The sequence below is a fragment of the Psammomys obesus genome, unplaced genomic scaffold (assembly GCF_907164565.1).
Source record: "Psammomys obesus unplaced genomic scaffold, mPsaObe1.curated_primary_1811, whole genome shotgun sequence".
In the NCBI taxonomy this organism is placed as follows: domain Eukaryota; kingdom Metazoa; phylum Chordata; class Mammalia; order Rodentia; family Muridae; genus Psammomys; species Psammomys obesus.
This window is the reverse complement of record NW_026585686.1, coordinates 1,571,934-1,590,371: the sequence shown is the minus strand read 5'-3', so window position 1 is coordinate 1,590,371 and position 18,438 is coordinate 1,571,934. Positions and strand designations below refer to the sequence as shown.

Here is an 18,438-nt window from a genome sequence, read left to right as displayed (position 1 = left end):
ATATATATATATATATATATATATATATATATATATATATATATATATATATATATATATATATATATGTATGTATGGGGTATTTTGCCTGCACTGTATCTATGCACCACATGAATGCTTTGTGCTCATAGCTGCCAGGGAGGGTGTTGGGTCTTTTGGAGGTGGAATTTCAGATGGTTGTGAGCAGCCGCTGGGAATTGAACTCTGGGCCATCTCTCTCACTCCTCACTTAGTTCGTATAAATGAGAGCAGTTCTCTCTCCGAGCCTGAGGAAAAGAACACTTATTCAGTTTCACTCAAGGTCATCAAGAGTACATAAAGAGTCCGTTCTCTCAGTTTATTATTCTCTTATTTCTGTTCTTTCTGAATCCCTGTATCATTTCCAAGGGGTGCCCGAGTTCTGAGGTTTGCTAAGATATTTTTCTCTCTCTCTGTATGCGCGCACATGGGCGCGCGCACGTGTGTAGGCCAGAGTTTGAAGTTCGCTGCTGTCCTTAATCCCCTTCTACTTTATTGTCTGTGGGACCCAGAGCTCACTGATTTGGCTTGACCAACTGCCACCAAGCCTGAAAAATCCTCCTGTCTCTACCTCCCTAGCACTTGCATTAAATCGTGAAACCCAGCTTCTCACGTGGGTGCAGGAGTGCTGGGTGTCCAGGCCTAAGCCCTCATGCTTGTGCGGCACTCGCTGACTAAGCCATCTTCCCAGCCCCTACTGTGACTTCTTTTATTGGGATGATACCTGTGTGGTTTCTGAGGTGTGTGTGTGTGTTGGGGGGGGAGCCCTTCTGCCCTGCTGTCTGGAGTTCAGGTGCCCACATGGTTCCTTTGAGCCATCATCAAACTCACATTTCTATATTAGCCAACAGGTATGGTCATGTCCTTTCTTTGTGTGTGTGGATGCGTGCCTACTGTAGCACGTATGTAGAGGTCAGAGGACGACTTAAGGAAGTTGGTTCTTCCCTTCCACCTGGTGGTCCCAGGACCTGAACTCTTATTGTCAGGCTTAGTGGCAAGTGCCCTTACTCACTGAGACACCTTGCCAGCCTTGCTCTCTTGATTTTTCAATTTTGAGGCAGGGTCTCACTAATTGGTCCAGGCTGGCTGTTAATTCACACTGCAGCCTAGTAAGGCTTACTTGTGATCCTTTTGGCTCACCCCCCAGAGTATCTGGGATTATACGTATGAGCAGCCAGGCCTCGCTCTTTTTATTTTTTAAATATTTATTATTATTATTATTATTTAAGATTTATTTGTTCTCTATATGTGTATGAGCGTTTTGTCTCCATGTATATATGTGCGCTACATACATGTCTAGTGCTTGAGGAGGTTAGAAGAGGGTGTTGGATTGCCTGGAACGGGAGTTATGGATGGCTGTGAACTGTCATGTGGTTCCTGGGAGCTGAACCAGGATCCTCTGTAAAAGCAGCAGGTGCTCTTAACCACTGAGCCATCTCTCTAGCCTTTTTATTATTTTAAGCGTGTGTGTGTGTGTGTGTGTGTGTGTGTGTGTGTGTGTGAATGTAGTGCCTTCTGAGGTCAGAGGCATGGTATTCTCTGGAGCTGGAGTTGCTGCAAATCCTGGTCTCTGAAGCAACGGCACATGTTCTGAACTGCAGAGTCACTTGTTTTGTTTCTTGAAGTCTCTCACCTCCCACCTCACCTCCAGTGTTTAAAGCCCGTTTAGACTTAGACGTTATCTTTACATTCTACACGCACAGGCCTGGGCCAAAGGCTCCTCATTCAGCAACTGGGGACCACGCTTAGAAAGCTGAATGTCAGGGGAAGGGAGGAGAGGAAGGAGGCGGCGCCCTTGGGCCGAATGTCCCTACCGTTGTATACCAACTGGGATGGCCTGACTTTAAAAATGAACAACAGAGTATAATACTGTCCAGTAAGGGCACACTGTTGGTAGGACTGTAGAACAAAAGCGAAACACCTCAAAAGCCCACTGGTGAGTGCACAATTAATTACAAAAACATTGGTGCCAACTCCGCCTCTGCTCCCATAACAAATACCTTAAATCTCGCCATTTACAGTACCACAGTTCTGCAGCCTGAAAATGCAACCTGGAGCCAGCAGGTTAGTTGTCTGAGGAGCTCATGGCCCCTCTGCTGCTGCCTCTTGCCTTTTCTTTCTGTCTTCCCACCCTCTTGCTCCCCTTCTTCCTCCTTTTGATCTATTCATTCATTTCCTTGTTTTTTTTTTTTTTTTTTTTTTTGTGGTGATTCTGGTGATTGAAGTCAGGGCCTTACCAATGCCAGACAAGCATCCTACAACTGAGATGTACTGAGTCAGGTCGCAGAACTGTGCCTTACAGCGTGGCTTGTGAACACAGGAGATGTGGCTAAAAACTAAGACTTGCCGAATCTGTGACATTTACACTGGGTTTAAAAGAATGTGTACTAATTAATCGTTATTTTTATTCAGGTCATATTTTCCTTTATTGATTTACTGGCTTTTTTTTTTTTTTAAGATTTATTTATTTTTTATTTTGTGTGTATGGGTGTCCTGCCTGCAAGTTATGGCTGCTCACTGTGTACATGCATTGCCCATGGAGGCCAGAAGAGGGCATCCGACCCTCTACCCTCTGGAATGGAATGGGAGTTAAGGTTGTGACTCCTCATGGGTTCTGGGAATCAAACCCAGCTCATCTAGAAGAGTAGACTGTGCTTTTAATTGCTAAGCCATTTCTCCAGCCCCTGGTTTGTGTGTTTGTTTGTTTGTTTGTTTGTTTGTTTAGGTTGCCTATATTTAACTAATCAAATTCACAGTCCTTCTAGTCTCAGTTTCCCAAGAAGTTGGAATCTAGGTACAAGCTGTCTTGCTAGGCTAATGGTATTTTAGTAGTGATTACAAATTCAGACAACAATATTTATACTATATTACATTAGATAAAACATTATTAAAATTTTTTAAAAAAAGAATTGACTGTTTCTTGGAGACATAATAGATTTAAGTGCAAATAAAATTTGCAAGTTATAATACAAATTTCTCTCTCCTTTTTTCTGGGCTGCTGCTGCAGTTTCATAACGCAGCACATAGTAACCTAGGCTCATTAAGTGGCTGAATCTCTCCTTGAACTCCTGACCTTCCTGCCTCCGTCTGAGTACTGGTATCACAAGCCTGCGCCACCAGGCCTGGCAGCTCTCCTGCTCTCATGACCCCAAAGCGTATAAACTTGATTTTCTTCTAATAGCTTTTGATTAGGGTCAGAAAACTGACAGGGTAACTGAGAGGTACCTTGGAAAGATTGATTTCCTCATGTGGAAAGCAAGAGTTGTTGGTTCTTTGAATCAGGAAAGAAGTTTAGGAAATTTTCAGAGCTTGAAGCATTCATGTGTCCCCCTCCCCCCAACTCACCTCCCTGTTGATTGACCCCTGGGTTTGATGCTAGGCCGGGGCTCTACCACTGAGCCTACCTCTAGCCTACATGATGCTGATTACAGTCGCTTCTATGATCAAAAGAGGCAGCAAGGAGCCTCCTACATAGTCTTCGAGACGTTCTGAGTCTCTGTGTCCCGTCCTCCGCACTCACCCCTAACCCCACCACGCCTGCGCTGTGTGTCTGCAATTTAAAAAAACACAGCGCTTGCGCAAGATGACACAGTCACAGTCACTCCAGTGTGCCAAGGACACACCTGGAACACACAGCTTTACTTCTCTAGGCTTTTCCTTAATGCTAATCTTTTCGTGCTTCTCTCCCCTCTAGATCAGCAACTTCTTGTTCTTCATTTTACCGCCCATCTGCATGTGCCTGTTCCGACAGTATGCGACGTGCTTCAACAGCGGCATCTACTTAATATGGACTCTGCTAGTGGTAGTGGGTAAGCGGAGTCATGCGAGAGCAGCGATTGAAAGGGAGGAAGTAGGACCCCGAATGTTTCCTGTCCCCTCTGAACATAATGTTTTGTAAACTAGAGTCGCTCTGACGTCTTAGCCACTGCTCCCCTGATGCCAAAAGAACTCTTGAGTGCTGGCCTGATAACAAGGCTGCCTGTAATTGTCACATACCGGCGCTCAGCCTCTGGGGCAGCCACTGGTGGTGTGCCAGCCTGGCTCTCTGAGAACTTCTGAAGAACCTCTGAAACAATTGAAGTCCGATGAGATGTGGCTCCAAAGGACTTAAAGAAAAATATTTAGACGCTGGGTCCCTCATTGTTCTGTGAAATACTTGTGTGATTCCCGTTTCCTCTCCGGCTGTTTGGGAATTCTTGACAGGGAGATAGTGTCGACTTTTATTTACTGCCTGTTATCGTGAAGGTTCAGAGGACGGAGACAGAGTGTGCCTGGCTGTGGAATTCTTACTGTTGTAATGTGCTGACGTTTGAGCCCAACCTGAAACCCTCTTTCCAGCCTCTAGGTCTGCATTGCCTGGGCTCTGTGAGTTTCTCTTTGTTTGTTTCTTTTCTTTCTTTCTCCACTTTCCCCTCCCCCCCAACCCCCGTCTCTGTCTGTCTCTCTGTCTCTTTCTCTCAAGAGTGAGCTGGTGATTCCAGTAGTACCTGGAGAATGACTATCCTGAAGCTGTCTGTTCGGCATTAATCTTTTTTTTTTTTTTTTTGGTTGTGATTGCTCCTAGGAATTGGCTCTGTCTACTTCCATGCAACTCTTAGTTTCCTGGGTCAGATGCTTGATGAGCTTGCCATCCTTTGGGTTTTGATGTGTGCTTTGGCCATGTGGTTTCCAAGGAGGTATTTACCAAAGATCTTTCGGAATGACAGGTAAGTTTGTGTTAAAGGCCTTTGCTAGATGTGGCTCTCGATGTAAGACACCCATCAAGCAAATCACTGTGTGAGTGGGCTCAGCTAGTGACAAGCTCAGCACACACTTGCTTATCATCCACCAGTTTAATGATCCGACTGTACATTTGAGTCGACAGATAAGAGAAGAAATGCTTGGGGAAGGATGTACATTATGTTAGAGACAAAAAAGTCAGAGATCTCATTTGTGTGATATGAGCAAGAGTGAAAACACTTCCAATGGAAGAGAATCTTTTTTGGGTGGTATTACAAAGTCCTTTGGTTTCCTGCTAGAATGTGTCCTCAAGTGTAAACCAATCCACCAGGTTCATACACATGAAGCAGGTTTTTGTTGATGACTTTGTTCTTTAAGGTACAGAGGTAGCTCTAGGTTGCATCATACTGGCTTTTTGTTTGTTTCTTTGTTGTTTTTTTTTTTTTATTATAACACATACAGATAAACACCAGTGTACACTGTGTGTGTGTGTGTGTGTGTGTGTGAGAAAGAGAGAGACTCAGAGCTGGAAACCTAGAATTTCAGGAAGGGATGCATTTCAATAGCTATTGTGTTACAATTATATGTTTGTTTGTTTAATGATTTATTTATTATTTATACAGTATTCTGTCTGCATGTGTGCCTGCATGCCAGAAGAGGGCACCAGACCTCATTATAGATGGTTGTGAGCCACCATGTAGTTGCTGGGAATTGACCTCAGGACCTTTGGAAGAGGAGCCAGTGTTCTTAACCTCTGAGCCACCTCTCCAGCCCGATTTTATGGTTATTAAGCAAGTATTTTGAACACTTATTTTATGCTATGTGTTTTTTCTCAACCCTAAGATAAACAATAAACAGGGCAACAGTGTCTTCCTCTAATGCTCCTCCACTGAACCCAGGTTGGGGTGATTGCAAATCAACACACAAATGAGGGCGATGAGTGTCAAATTGGGAATGGGAGCTGGTGGCCTGGGCCAGTGACAGCTATGCTGATTTCAAGTTTGATCAGAGGGAGCCCAGCTGGGAAGCTGTGTGAGGTTGTTCTCATTTGAAGGCAGAGAGTAAATTAGCCCACTGAAGATGAGAAGTGTACCCAAACGTGTTTGATACAGATTCACCTTCAGGATACTCTGTTTTGTCAAAATACATATAAAATATGGATAAACAGTTTAAAAAATTGTAGTCAGTGAAGCAAGCTATGCCTGTCCAGGGAAGAGTTATATCAGAACAAACAAAGCAATTTTAATGATAATTTCTATGCATGTTGGAAAGGGGCAGGAGCAATGCAGTTATTAAAGATGAAGATTTCAGGGGCTGGAACAATGGCTCAGTGATTAAGAGCATGGACTAGTCTTAATGAGGACCCAAGTTCAGTTCCCAGAACTCATGTTAGGTTGTTCACAATTGCCTGTAACTCCAGCTCTGGGAGGTCCAAGACCTCTGGGCCCCGTGAGCACCTGTATCTATACTTATTTAGATAGATATAGTTATTTAGATTTCACATACTTATTTAGATAGATATAGTTATTTAGATTTACTAAGCTCATCTTCAACTACTAATCTTATTTGTAATTTTCTGATTAGTGTCAATAATATGTTTGAATTGGATCATATTTTTAAAAAAATAATTCACTATTACTCACAGAATTTGTGTTTATTCCTGACATTAGCATTGTGTGATTCTGTGATATGTTTAATGAATGACAGTTTTAAATATTTATTATTACTTTTAATTTATTATCTTGTGCATCTGTCTGAAAGTATGCCACATGTGTTCATTTTCTAGCGAGCCAGAGAGGATGGTGGATTTTCTGTAGCTGAGTTGCCTGAAGTGGAAACTCTGTTCCCAGTTCAGTTTCTCTAAAACAGCAGCAAGTGCCCTTAACGGCTGAGCCAGCTCTCCAGTCTATAAGTCATGTTTTTAATTTTGGTTCTTGGAATTGAATTTCGGGCCTTGAGGATGTTAAGCAAATAGTTTGCGTTATATCTCCTGGGTCACTTTCTAAAAATACAAACAAGCAAACAAACACCAGCCACCACCACCAACCAACAAAACAAAACCAAAAAACAGAGAGAGATCCCATTTCTTTAGAGTATGTTTACATCCACAGTGAAATTGAACAGCATGTACAGCTGTTTGCATAACTTCCTTGATTCATTGTCAACACCAGCTCTCAACCAAGAGGTGCCCTTGTTACTGTTGACCAACCTACAGTAATATACTTTTTTTTTTGCTCAAATTTCAAAGCATATATGTGAAGTGTTTTACTTATTTTATGGCATATCATTCATTTACTCTCATTTTATTTTCTCAGTTGGCTCTTGGATTTTAGAATTTTTTAGTGATTATTCTAGAACATAGAAACACACATTAGTAGCTAATCCAAGTCTGCTCTAAAGTCACACAAAGCCTGCTATCTGTGTTGTGTAATATGCTACATCAAGGTATGTGTAAGTATCATTACTTACCCATACATGTAATTAAGAATAAAATAAATAGAAAAAAAAAAAAGATTGGTTGTTTTTTGAAGCCTGAATCAGAAGAATATTTGTGGCTACAGAAAACACATGGTATAATTCTGTGTGCATGTGATAGCCTACTTTTAGGATCAATTGAGTGGATTATATACACACATACGTATATCCACATATAAAACAACATACATTTACTATTATTTTTTTTAAAATGGAAAGATGTACTTATTTGTATTTATGTGTATGTCTGTCTATTGTGTGCATGTAGGCCAGAAGAGGGTATCTCATCCTCTGGACCTGGCTGTAAGCCGCCATGTGGGTGCTGGGAATAGAACTGGGTTTTCAGGGAGAGTAGATAATTGTCTTTTTTAAATATTTGTTTTATTTTTAATTATGTGTTTATGTGTGGGAATGTGCACATGTGCATGCAGTTGCCCGTGGAGTCCAGAGAGAGGTGTCAGCTTCCCTGGAACTGGAGTTACATCCGGATTACTGTGAACTGACTAATGTGGAAGCTGGGAACTGAATTTGAGTCCTTTGTAAGAGCAATATGCACTCTTGACTACCGAACATATCTCCAGCCCGCATGCTTTCATTTTTGTTGTTGTTGTTGTTTTGTTTTTTTTTTAATTACAGTTTATTCACTTTATAACCCAGATGTAGCCCCCTCCCTCGTCCCCTCTCAATCCCACCATCCCTCCCTCAGTCCCCTATTTATAAAAGGGAAAAAAAAATGAGAAAAAGCAAGTTGGTATTAGAGCTTTATCTTGCCTTCTAATTAGAAGAGAAAAGTAGGCTCTAAGGTCCCTCCATTCCTTCTTTCTTCCCTGCCTTTTTTTCTGCCTATGTCTGTCTGTTACTGGGAACTGAACTTAGAACTTTGCACACGCTCTGCGCCTTAACTACAACCCAAGCTGCAGAAAGCGTGCTTTATAATGTGCTCACTGTAAAGTACTATGCTGACCCACCACAGGATCTCCTGTAAAACTCGGACCATCTCAGGAGAAGCCACATAAGTGCAAGGTAGAAACCAAGAGCATACAGCAAATGCCACAGGCAGTTTTGCAGATGAGAACTTTTAACTTTACCCACCAGCTCCCGGGGTGCCACTGCCCTCCTCTGTTGTTGCACTCTGCAAGGCTTAAGAACTGACCTATGGGAGCAACAAGGGAATGAAGAAATGACAGACACGTAGACAGAAAAGCTGGGATCCGGAGCCATGGGTCTGATGGAGATGTACCCATAGCAGCAGCAACTTGGAAGTTCTTTCTTTTATACATCTGAATGAGTCAGGGTTACTGTATATATCTGAAGCAGAATTACTGTAAACAGCTAAGCAGGAGGCAGGGTTAGTTAATCTCGGCAGGAGGTCTTTGTACAGGAGCAGTCTCAGGCTGTAAATACAGAGAGGAGGAAGCCGCTGTGGACATATTCTGCATGTAAGTCAACATCCACACACGGACCAGGGGAAGCCTTTGCCATTCCCATGAGTCTGAGTCACTGTGGTCCTTAACTTGACCATGCTTATGTCATCCAAACATACACTCAGAACTTCATCAGCCCCTTACACATCCTGATGTGTGTTAGTTTCTGCATTGAGATCTTCCAGGTATTGGGATCTGATTGAGAAACTGAAGAAATGAGAAAAAGGATTTTCTCTATTTGTGGCATCCTGTAGTCCCGGGTTGAAATTCCAAGCGGCGGTTTTTAATCCTATCAATTATAGACAGCCCTTTTCTCTCCTCATTTCATGGAGTAGAAGTGTGGCATGTTTAAACAGGAGGAAAGTATGCGGGGTATTGATGTTGGTAATTGAAACCTGTCGACTTAATACTGAAAACAGTGTGCGCAGCAATGTTGGGACCATCAAAGCACTGTGCCCTGTTGCCCTTGGGAGGTTGTGACAGTGTAAGCACTGTGCCCTGGGTGTGGGGAGAGTCATTTGAAGGCTGGGGACCACGTGTCCTGTCTCCTCATCTGTGAACTCTTCACGGCTGAGATGATGAGCACAGTTTGCACCACCCTGAGAACACGTTCATTGCTGGCCCTCAGCTCTCATGGCTGCCAGTTGCACGCAGTGGACAGCTCTGCTTTTGGAGATACATGAGCGAAGCAAGAGGAGAACCTGAATGAGCAAGCAGCAGCACGCAGCAAAGGAAAAGTGAGCAAGAGGCTCATTCTTATCTGCCCATCTTAAATCTCCCAGTGACAAGGAGGCAAGTGGCTGTTCTGCAGGGAAGCAGCAGGCCAGCCTCCAGAATTCCTGTCAGTAATTCTAGAGGATCGTTGTGAGTTCATACACACACACACACACACACACACACACACACACACACACACACACTCCTAAAGGGATCAGAGAAAAATGAGATGCCTGTGAGTTCAGTTTGTCACAGAGCCCTTGTGTAGCATGCATAATGCCTTGAGTTCATGTCCTAGTGCTGCAAAATAAAAATTTTTTAAAAGAGAAAACGAAATGAAAAAAAAAAAAGTATATATACTATCTTGCTTCACAGAGAATGAAGATTCTTCTGTGCAATAAGCTACTATAAAACACAAATCTGGATGTACATTCGGAAGATGTCCTAATTAGGTTTCAGTTGCTCTGATGAGCACCATGACCAAAAGCAACTTGGGGAGGAAAGGGTTTATTTCGGCCTATAGTGGGATTCCATCGTGAAAGGAAGTCAGGGCAGGAACTGCAGGCTGGAAGCAGACTGTGGGGAAATGCTGCTTTCTGGCTTGCTCCCCAGGCTCACTGTCAATTACTTTCCTTACACCTCCCAGCATCCCCTGCCCAGCAACCCATAGTGGCTGGGCCCTCCTCTCCCACACCAATCACTAATCAGGAAAGTGCCTCCAGAGGCAGACCAGTCGGTGGGATCACCTTCTCAGCTAAGGTTTCCTCTTCTCCAATGAGTCTAGTTGACAAAAAAATTAAACAGCAACAAAAGGTAATGCTATCTATACAAAGTTAGTATTCGTTATACCAATACAATATAATTGATAGGTTAGGAAAAGACAGAGTCTCATTTTGCTTAGAAATCCCAGGACTTTTCAGAATATACACTTAACTAATGGCTATGAATACTTTAATTTTTTTTTTTCATTTTCAAAGTAAGAAAAAAAAAAGGGTTATTATAGGCTAATGTAATGCACTTCCCAAAAAACCTCTTGTATGTGCTTTTTACGATCCCTCTTTACAAAACCTACAGCCAGCTCTCATTTGGATTCCACTTTATTTTCAGTATCCTGAGTGGCTAGGGAACAGGCTAGGCCCTGCCTGTCTCAGCACATGGAAGGCTAGAAGCCTAAACTCTCTGGGCCTTGGTCCTCCCTTATGAAACAACAGGGCCCCATGAGCTCCCTGAGGCCCTTCCCAGGCCCAGTGCTGTAACATCAGGGATAGCAAGGGCTGGCTGCTTTAAGTGGGCATGTGTACTTTCCGATGGCCGGCGCTAGTTCTAACCATCTTAAGGGACATCTCAGAAGTTTGTGGACATGGTTTCATCATTCAGAAAGTCCGAGTAGATAATGGTAACAGTACCAGCTTTATTATGAGATTATGGTCAGGAAGTTAGGTTGCTAGATTTGGGTTTGGACACTACAGAGTAAGGAGGTACTAATGGTTACATTACTGTGTGCTCTGGCATGGGTCTATCTGAGCTGTTGGGACCACCAGCCATCACAGTTTAGGACACACACCCTCAGGGCCTCTGGTGACACTTGCTCGGGCATGCTGGGCTGGCCGGCCACGTGGCCTCTGTTTACTTCAACTGGTTGCAAAATTGTGTGCACGCACAGGATGTCCTCATCGTCCGGTACATTCCTGCACTCCCTCTGGACCCAGTGTGGGGAGGTGTCTGTGCCTGTCTCCCAAAGCACAAGCCTTTAAACTATTTGGCAGTATTATACAGAGTCTTTGGGGAATTAGAGTGGCTGTTCAGCCTGCTATTCTTCAGAAGATATTACCAACAATAATATTTGTTTCTTTTTTGTTTGCTTTCTGTTTCATTTTGAGACGTGGTCACACTCTTAGTCTAGCTGGCCTCAACTCATGGCAATCCTCCTGCCTCAGCCTCCCAAATGCTGGGTTTACAGATATGAATCCCAATGGCAAGCTCAACAACAGTGATACTATTAACGTAGTATTTATTCTAAAAAAGGTGGTGATAGTGGGTCTTATGGGCACATTATGTGTACTGGGCTTTGTATTAAATACTGTAGTGCTCACAGGAATGCCACGGGTGTTAGTGGTTCAGTTTCAAGTGGGAAAATCTGGAGGAGTTAAGCTTCTTGCGAAGGGCCCGCAGCCACTGAACAGGGGCCAGGATTTGTGAGTGCATTTGTCCATCTGAAACATCTGTGCTTTTTTTTTTTTTTTCTTTTATCATCCATTTATTATTGATCAAATTATACCTGGACTGTATCTTGCTTGGTTGTTCACATAACATCTGTGCTTTTAATTACTGTATTCTTCCCTCTAACTTGTGCTTGAATCCCAGCCACTGGGTATCGACTACCATACCTTGGAACCTTATTTTCTCCCTCCTCCCAGCTTCTCCCCTTTCTTTCTTTCTTTCTTTCTTTCTTTCTTTCTTTCTTTCTTTCTTTCTTTCTTTCTTTCTTTCTTTTTTTCTTTCTTTCTTTCTTCCTTTCTTTTTAGAAACAAAACAAAACCAAAAGAAAATAACAAGAATAAAAACCAAGGTCTCCGGTGTCCCAGTCTGGCTCCAAGCTTGCTAGCTGAAGATGATTTTGATCTTCTAATCTTCCTGCCTTCTCCTTTCATGTACTAGGATCACAAATATGCAGGACCACACCCAGTTTTTGAGATGCAATGGATGGACCCAGGGCCCCGTGCATGCTAGGAAAGCACTATGCTACTTCAGCTATATCTCCAGCCTGTAAACCTCTGGTTACATGCTTCCAATTGAAGGGTGTGTGTGTGTGTGTGTGTGTGTGTGTGTGTGTGTGTGTGTGTGTGCAAAACAATGTACAGATGTGGTGTACCTCGAGAAGAGAAGGAAACACATGGGCTTGTCCTGTGATAGCAAGAGGAGAGGGAAGGAACAGAGACAGACTAGCAAAAGGCCCTGGCTTTGCTGTGTCAGGAGCTTTCAGGGAGAGTTGCTCAGGGCCCAGAGGACATGTGCCTGGTATTGGTGGGGGCTGTCCTCAGGCTGGACAGACAGCTTTGCTTCCGGTGGCTGAGTTCTGGCCTGTCAGGAAGAAAACACGAGTCTCTTGAGATTTTGCTGCCTGCTTCCTTTCACATACATCTTTTCCCCTATGGTTTAGGGCTACAAAGCCTGCTCATTGCAGTCAGTAGGCTGGCAGCTTGATCAATGATTTCCTGTGCCTTGATGGTAAATGCTTTTTCCCTTTAGAAGATACATTTGTATTTTGAAGAACCGATACCCTTTGATTTCTTTATACTAGAACTTCATTCCAATCAGTTTCCTAACTGTGACCTGTTCCGGGGCTCTTGGCCAAAACAAATTCTGCTAATGACAAAAAACAGAAACTACAGGAAAATCATGTGCTCCTTAATTTAAGCCGTGGATAAGGCCACTGAGAGTGGCTAGGCCAGGGCCTTTTTTGCTCTATACTTCAGGAAACGGGGCTGCTGGAGAGAGGAAGAAGCATGACCAGGATCACGTCGCCACTTCTGGCTGGCTCCACTTCTCTGAAGGCTGTGAAGAGAGTGTTATTGATCTGTCATGTTAAAATCATGTCAAGATAAACTTCCAGTTTATGACAGACCTACAGGCTGCCAGGAAATATTCATCTTATTTGAAGAAAATTTTTTCACAAGACTTTTAGTTTTGTAGGCTGGGCACACAGGGTTATTTTTTTTAAGTAGTAATGTTTATGCTTTATTAATGTCTCATAAAAGTCATGCATATTGACTTGGTAGAACTACTTGGGGCTAAATGAATTCTATGATGTTTTATCAGTTCATAGGCATGCATATTCCTGAGTTTATCTTTGTAAAGGCAGGGTTGAATAGCTGCAGCAAAGAGCTTAGGACCTGCAAAACCTAAAATGCTTCTGATCCTTTACAGGGTCTCAAAACAGGCTACGTAGCTGAGGCTGGTCTTGAACTCCTGATCCTCCTGCCTCTACCTCCCAAGTGCTGGGATTGTAGTCCTGTGCTACTGTGTCTGGCTTCTACAGAAAGGGTTTGTCAAGTCCTGCAGAAGAACATCTGAAGACACACAGAAAGAAGAGCAAGGAAATCATTACCAGTCTCTCCCCCAGAGACCTAAGTTGATAATGGTTTAACCGTTTTCACAGCTGTTTTCAAAGTCTTTGATTTCCCAACAGTCAGCTCCTAGAAGTAGAGCAGATGGCTTTTAGCTTTGGCTCATTTTTCACCTAACAATACTTAATGTATTGTTCTTCTCAACCGCTGTGGGTCACAACCCCACCACAAATCAGATATTCTGCGTATCAGATATTTACTTCACTATTCATAACAGTAGCAAAGTTACAGTTATGAGGTAGCAACAAAAATAATTTTATGTTTGGGGTCCCGACGATGTGAGAAACTGTGTTAAAGAGTTGCAGCATTAGGATGGTTGAGAACACTGTTGTAGAAGTTCTTCTCAATTTGCACGAATAGTGCTGGCTGCAACCTCCCCAGCAGTAGCAAGCAGTGGGAGCATACATGCCCAGCATGCGCAAGGCCTTGGGTTCAATCCTCAGCGTGTGTGGTCAGGGGAGCATGTTAAACAGACCAGCGTGATTTCCTTTGCTAATGCATTTTGTTTAACTTCCACCGGTTTAGGGGCAGGTTCAAGGCGGTGGTCTGTGTCCTGTCTGCAGTTACAACATGCCTGGCGTTTGTAAAGCCCGCCATCAACAATATCTCTCTGATGAGTCTCGGGGTTCCATGTACTGCGCTGCTCATTGCAGAACTGAAGAGGTGGGTACCATTCTCACAGTCTTATGTTGCCTGGGTAACCATCTTCTTCTGGGAAGTCGCAGATGAAGACTTCAAGTTCATATGAGGAAACATTTTTTTAAAATTTGTTTTTTATTTTTAATGTATATATTTAAAAAAATTTCTATATATTTTATTTTGTGTGTATGTGTATTCTCCTGAATGTATGTATCACACCATGTGTGTGCAGGAACCCTCAGAGATTAAAAGAGTAGTCTGACCCCCAGAACTGGAGCTGTGGGTTGCCTGATATTGTACTGAGGCCAAATCTGGGTTCTCTGGTTAGAGCGGTAAATGCTCTTGACTTCTGAACCATCTAGATCTCGAGCCCTTCCAGAAATACTTTATGGGGGCTAGAGATGCAGCCCAGTGGTTAAGAGCATGGTTAAGAACACTCCCAGTCATCCTTGGTTTTGTTGCCAGCACCTACATGGTGGCTCCCAAGCATCCAACACCCAATCCTGACCTCTGCAGGCACCAGGAAGGTACGTGGCACACATACATTCAAGCAAAACATTCATACACACAACATTTAAATACTGGAAAAAGCCAAATATTTTATTTTAGGTATTGTATGTGGGTCTTCTAGCCACTAAATACATATGAACATTGTTCTCATTTTAAGATTTGCTGAAAACATTTGTTTTTGTTGTAGTTACTTTAAAAACGTATTTGAATCCAGCCGGGCACTGTGGTGCACACCTATAATCCCAGCACTCAGGGAAGCAGAGGCAGGCAGATCTCTGTGAGTTCGAGGCCAGGCTGTTCTACAAAGTGAGTCCAGGACAGCCAAGGTTACACAGAGAAACTGTGTCTCACAAAACAAACAAACAAATAAAAAATGTATTTTTTTTCCAGACAAGGTTTCTCTGTGTAGCCTTGGCTGTCCTGGACTCCCTTTGTAGACCAGACTGGCTTCGCACTCACGGAGATCCGCCTGCCTCTGCCTTCTTGAATGCTAGGATTACAAGCGCCTACTACCGCGCCTGGCTCATACTACTCTTGTTATGAGCTCTGAATGTCTTGATGTTTAGAAACCAGCTCCTGCTATGTAGCTGAGGCTGGCCATGCTGGGGACTTACTCATATCGATCTTCACACCATAGCTCCCTTAGTGCTGAGATTATAAGTGTCAGATACCATGCCCATGAGTGACTTAAAAAAAATTTTTTTAAATGCAGCATTTTATGTGTATGGGTGCTTTGTATATATGTCTGTGTACCACTTGCATGCCTGGTACTTGAGGACGCCCGAGGAAGGCATCAGATTTCCTGGAAATGGAGTTAAAAATGCTTGTGACCCATCATATAGATGCTGGAAGTTGAACATGGGTCCTGTGGAAGAGCAGCCAGTGCTCTTAACCTCTGAACCATCTTTCTAGCCCCCAAATGTTGTTTTTTGTTTGTTTTTCCAGACAGAGTTTCTCTGTGTAGCCCTGACTGTCTTAGAACTTGCTCTGTAGACCAGGCTAGCCTCGAATTCAGAGATCTTCCTGCCTCTGCCTCCTGGGATTAAAGGTGTGTACCCCACACTGGGTTTAGGCTGTTTTTCTTACCTTTAGTTTCTTATCTGCTTAGCTGCTTACCTGACTCCTGCAATTGCAGGAGTCACAAGTACTGAGAGTTCAGGTTGACAAACCAGGTTCCTTGCCTGTTTTTTCCATCCCTAGTTTTCTTTGTAGTGCTTGCAGTTGTCCTAAATAGGAGTACTCTGCCCAGATGTCCAAGTCAGAAGCTATCTTTCCCCGGACATCTCCTCAGGTTTCTGTCATTGTTCTACTTGTTGGCACGGCAATACCAATGCAATTCAAAGTTTTTTACACACATCTCTGCTGCCCTGTAAGTTGAGTGTATCCTCCCCCGCCCCCCAACATGCACATTTGAAGCTTCCCCTTGTCTGTTCTCCACTGTTCTGACTTCTTTGTCTTCATTTGAGCCCAGGTCCCTCTAGCTCCAGGCCCTTGGTCACACTAACCTGTTTCTGACCCTTGGTGTGGTTAACTGTTGCTGGTCCTTTAGTTTGGGGCTCGGCCATTTATGTGTACTCGTATTGTCCTCCTTTACAGCACTCACTGCAACCATGATTAAAAAGTAATTTAAGGAGTTTTGTTCAACTTCTGCTTGACACAGAAGGACAAAGCGACACTGCATAGACATAGCTCAGCTCTTTTTTGTTCCCTGCTGTAACTCAGTTACTGCCCAAATCTCAGTAAGGAAAAGGAAAGGAAAAGTTCCCTGCTTTGATAATATTCCCAGAAAAAAAGGGTGCTCTTGGCCCTCTGTGCGTTTCCTTCCAACGTCTTCCCTGTTCTCACGTGACATGTCAGGTCCAAGCTATTCTCTCATTGTGCCGTGCTTTGCCTGGGGGGACAAAGAGGAAGGACTGTTTTATCGCTCTGTTTCTCTCTAGCCTTCCTTCCTGAAGGTGTCTGGCCTTTAGAGTTTCAATGTCTGGACCCTCCCTCAGCAGGAGAAAATGAAAGTTTATTCTGAGTCAGGGTCATGACCTGATATTGCTGAACTTTGGGATGTTTAAATCCCGTTGCCAAGAGACTTTCCTGCATTTCAACTGCCTTAAAAACAAGCTTCTATGGGGCCTGGAGAGAGAGGCTCAGTGGGTGAAAGCTCTTGTAGAGGCTTTCAATTCCCAGCACCCACGTGATGGTTCACAGCCACTGTAATAACTCCAGTTCCAGGGGACCGGACACTCTCTTCAGGAGACTTTTCGCCTCAAGTCATGTACTTGGTGCATATGCATACATGCAGGCAAAATGCTCAGATGCGTAAAGCAGATACATCGAAAACATTTTTTTAAATGATATTTAATAGAAAGGTATCTTTTTCTGATTCTAAGAATGATTCTTTTATTCTTAAGAAGCACCTTGAGAATACAATGGAGGAGGCTGGGTGTGGTAGTACATGCCTTTAATCCCAGCACCAGGGAGGCAGAGACAGGAAAACCTCTGTGAGTTCAAGGCCAGCTTGGTCTGCATAGTCAATTTCAGGACAGCCAGCCGGGCTACAGCATGCGAGTCTGTCTCAAAAGCCAAACAAAACAACCGCCACCCCACCACCACTAAAGGATCAGTAAGAGAAGAAAGAGTGGACGCCGCTCTCAGGATTTTGTATCTTGAAGCCCAGTCCTGTTGCATACATTAATTCCGTACTGCTCGTTTCCTTCTGAAACTTGGCCTCACACTGATATTCTGATGAAAGCCCTGACAATGAGGCCAAAAGCTAGCGGAGCCAGGTTTGGACAGTCCTGAGCTGACCTGAGCTTCCTGACCAGCAGCTGTAGCAGGACCTGAATCCTCGGGAGTAGAGGGAGACACAGGTACTGCCTTGGGCCCCTGGCTCTCCATTGATTTCCGTCTCCTCTGCCATCCCCCAGTCACTCAAACTGGCACTCTTTCATTGCTTTCACTGACACTGCCCACAGTATCTGTCAACCATATCACTCTGTTTTGGTGTGCTCCTTAAGCAAAATTTCTAAATTTAAATGGATTGGGTGTTCATGGAAACTTTCTGTAAAAATAATGATTTGTAAAAAAAAATAATTTTTTAGTAAATTTTTGTTTTGTTTTGTATGAGACATGGTCTCTCTATGTAGTCCTGGCTGTCCTGGAACTGGCTTTGTAGATCAGGTGGACTCAAACTTAGAGGTACATCTGCTTCTGTCTCCTAAGTGTTGGGATCAAAGACATCCATTACCATGCCTGGCTTATTCTTCCTTTTTCTTACTTCCCTTCCTCTGCCTTAATTCCTTCCACTTTCTTTTTTTTTTTTTTTTCTTCTTCCTTAATATACATTTTATTATACAGCCTAAACTGGCTTTGAACTAGTCTGCAGTCCTAGGACTTGGGAAGTGAGAGCAGGAGGCTACATAATAGCTTTGAAGCCAGCTTGGACTACAGGACGTGTCTCAAGAGTTTGAGGCCAGCCTGGTCTACAAAGAGAGGCTGGCCTCAAACTCTTGAGACACATCCAAGGCTACACAGACAAGGTATTGTATGTGGGTCAGCCAAGGCTACACAGACAAAGCCTGTCTCTGAAAAACTAAACCAAAAAACCCAAACCAAACCAAACTAAATAAAATAAAATATTTTACCCAAATTACTGGAGTCCAGCTGAAATTGTCCCTGTACTTTTTAATTTTATTGATTCACTCAGCAAGCATTTATTTAACCCCTGCTTTGGGCCAGGAACTCTTGCTAGACGCTAGGTATCCATTGGTGAATGAGCAGGTGTAGTTCTTACTGTCTTTGACCTTTCATACATG

General features: G+C 43.4%; 1 protein-coding gene across 1 annotated transcript in view; it reads left to right on the top strand.

Moving 5' to 3' along the window:
* The window catches only part of Acer2 (alkaline ceramidase 2), a 42,055-nt gene that overhangs the window by 10,070 nt on the left and 13,547 nt on the right, over positions 1–18,438 (top strand). Inside the window, exons 2-4 of the mRNA XM_055629571.1 lie at positions 3,713–3,827; positions 4,583–4,724; positions 14,006–14,143. Coding sequence (XP_055485546.1) covers positions 3,713–3,827; positions 4,583–4,724; positions 14,006–14,143 — 395 coding nt within the window. The remainder of the gene's footprint in view (positions 1–3,712; positions 3,828–4,582; positions 4,725–14,005; positions 14,144–18,438) is intronic.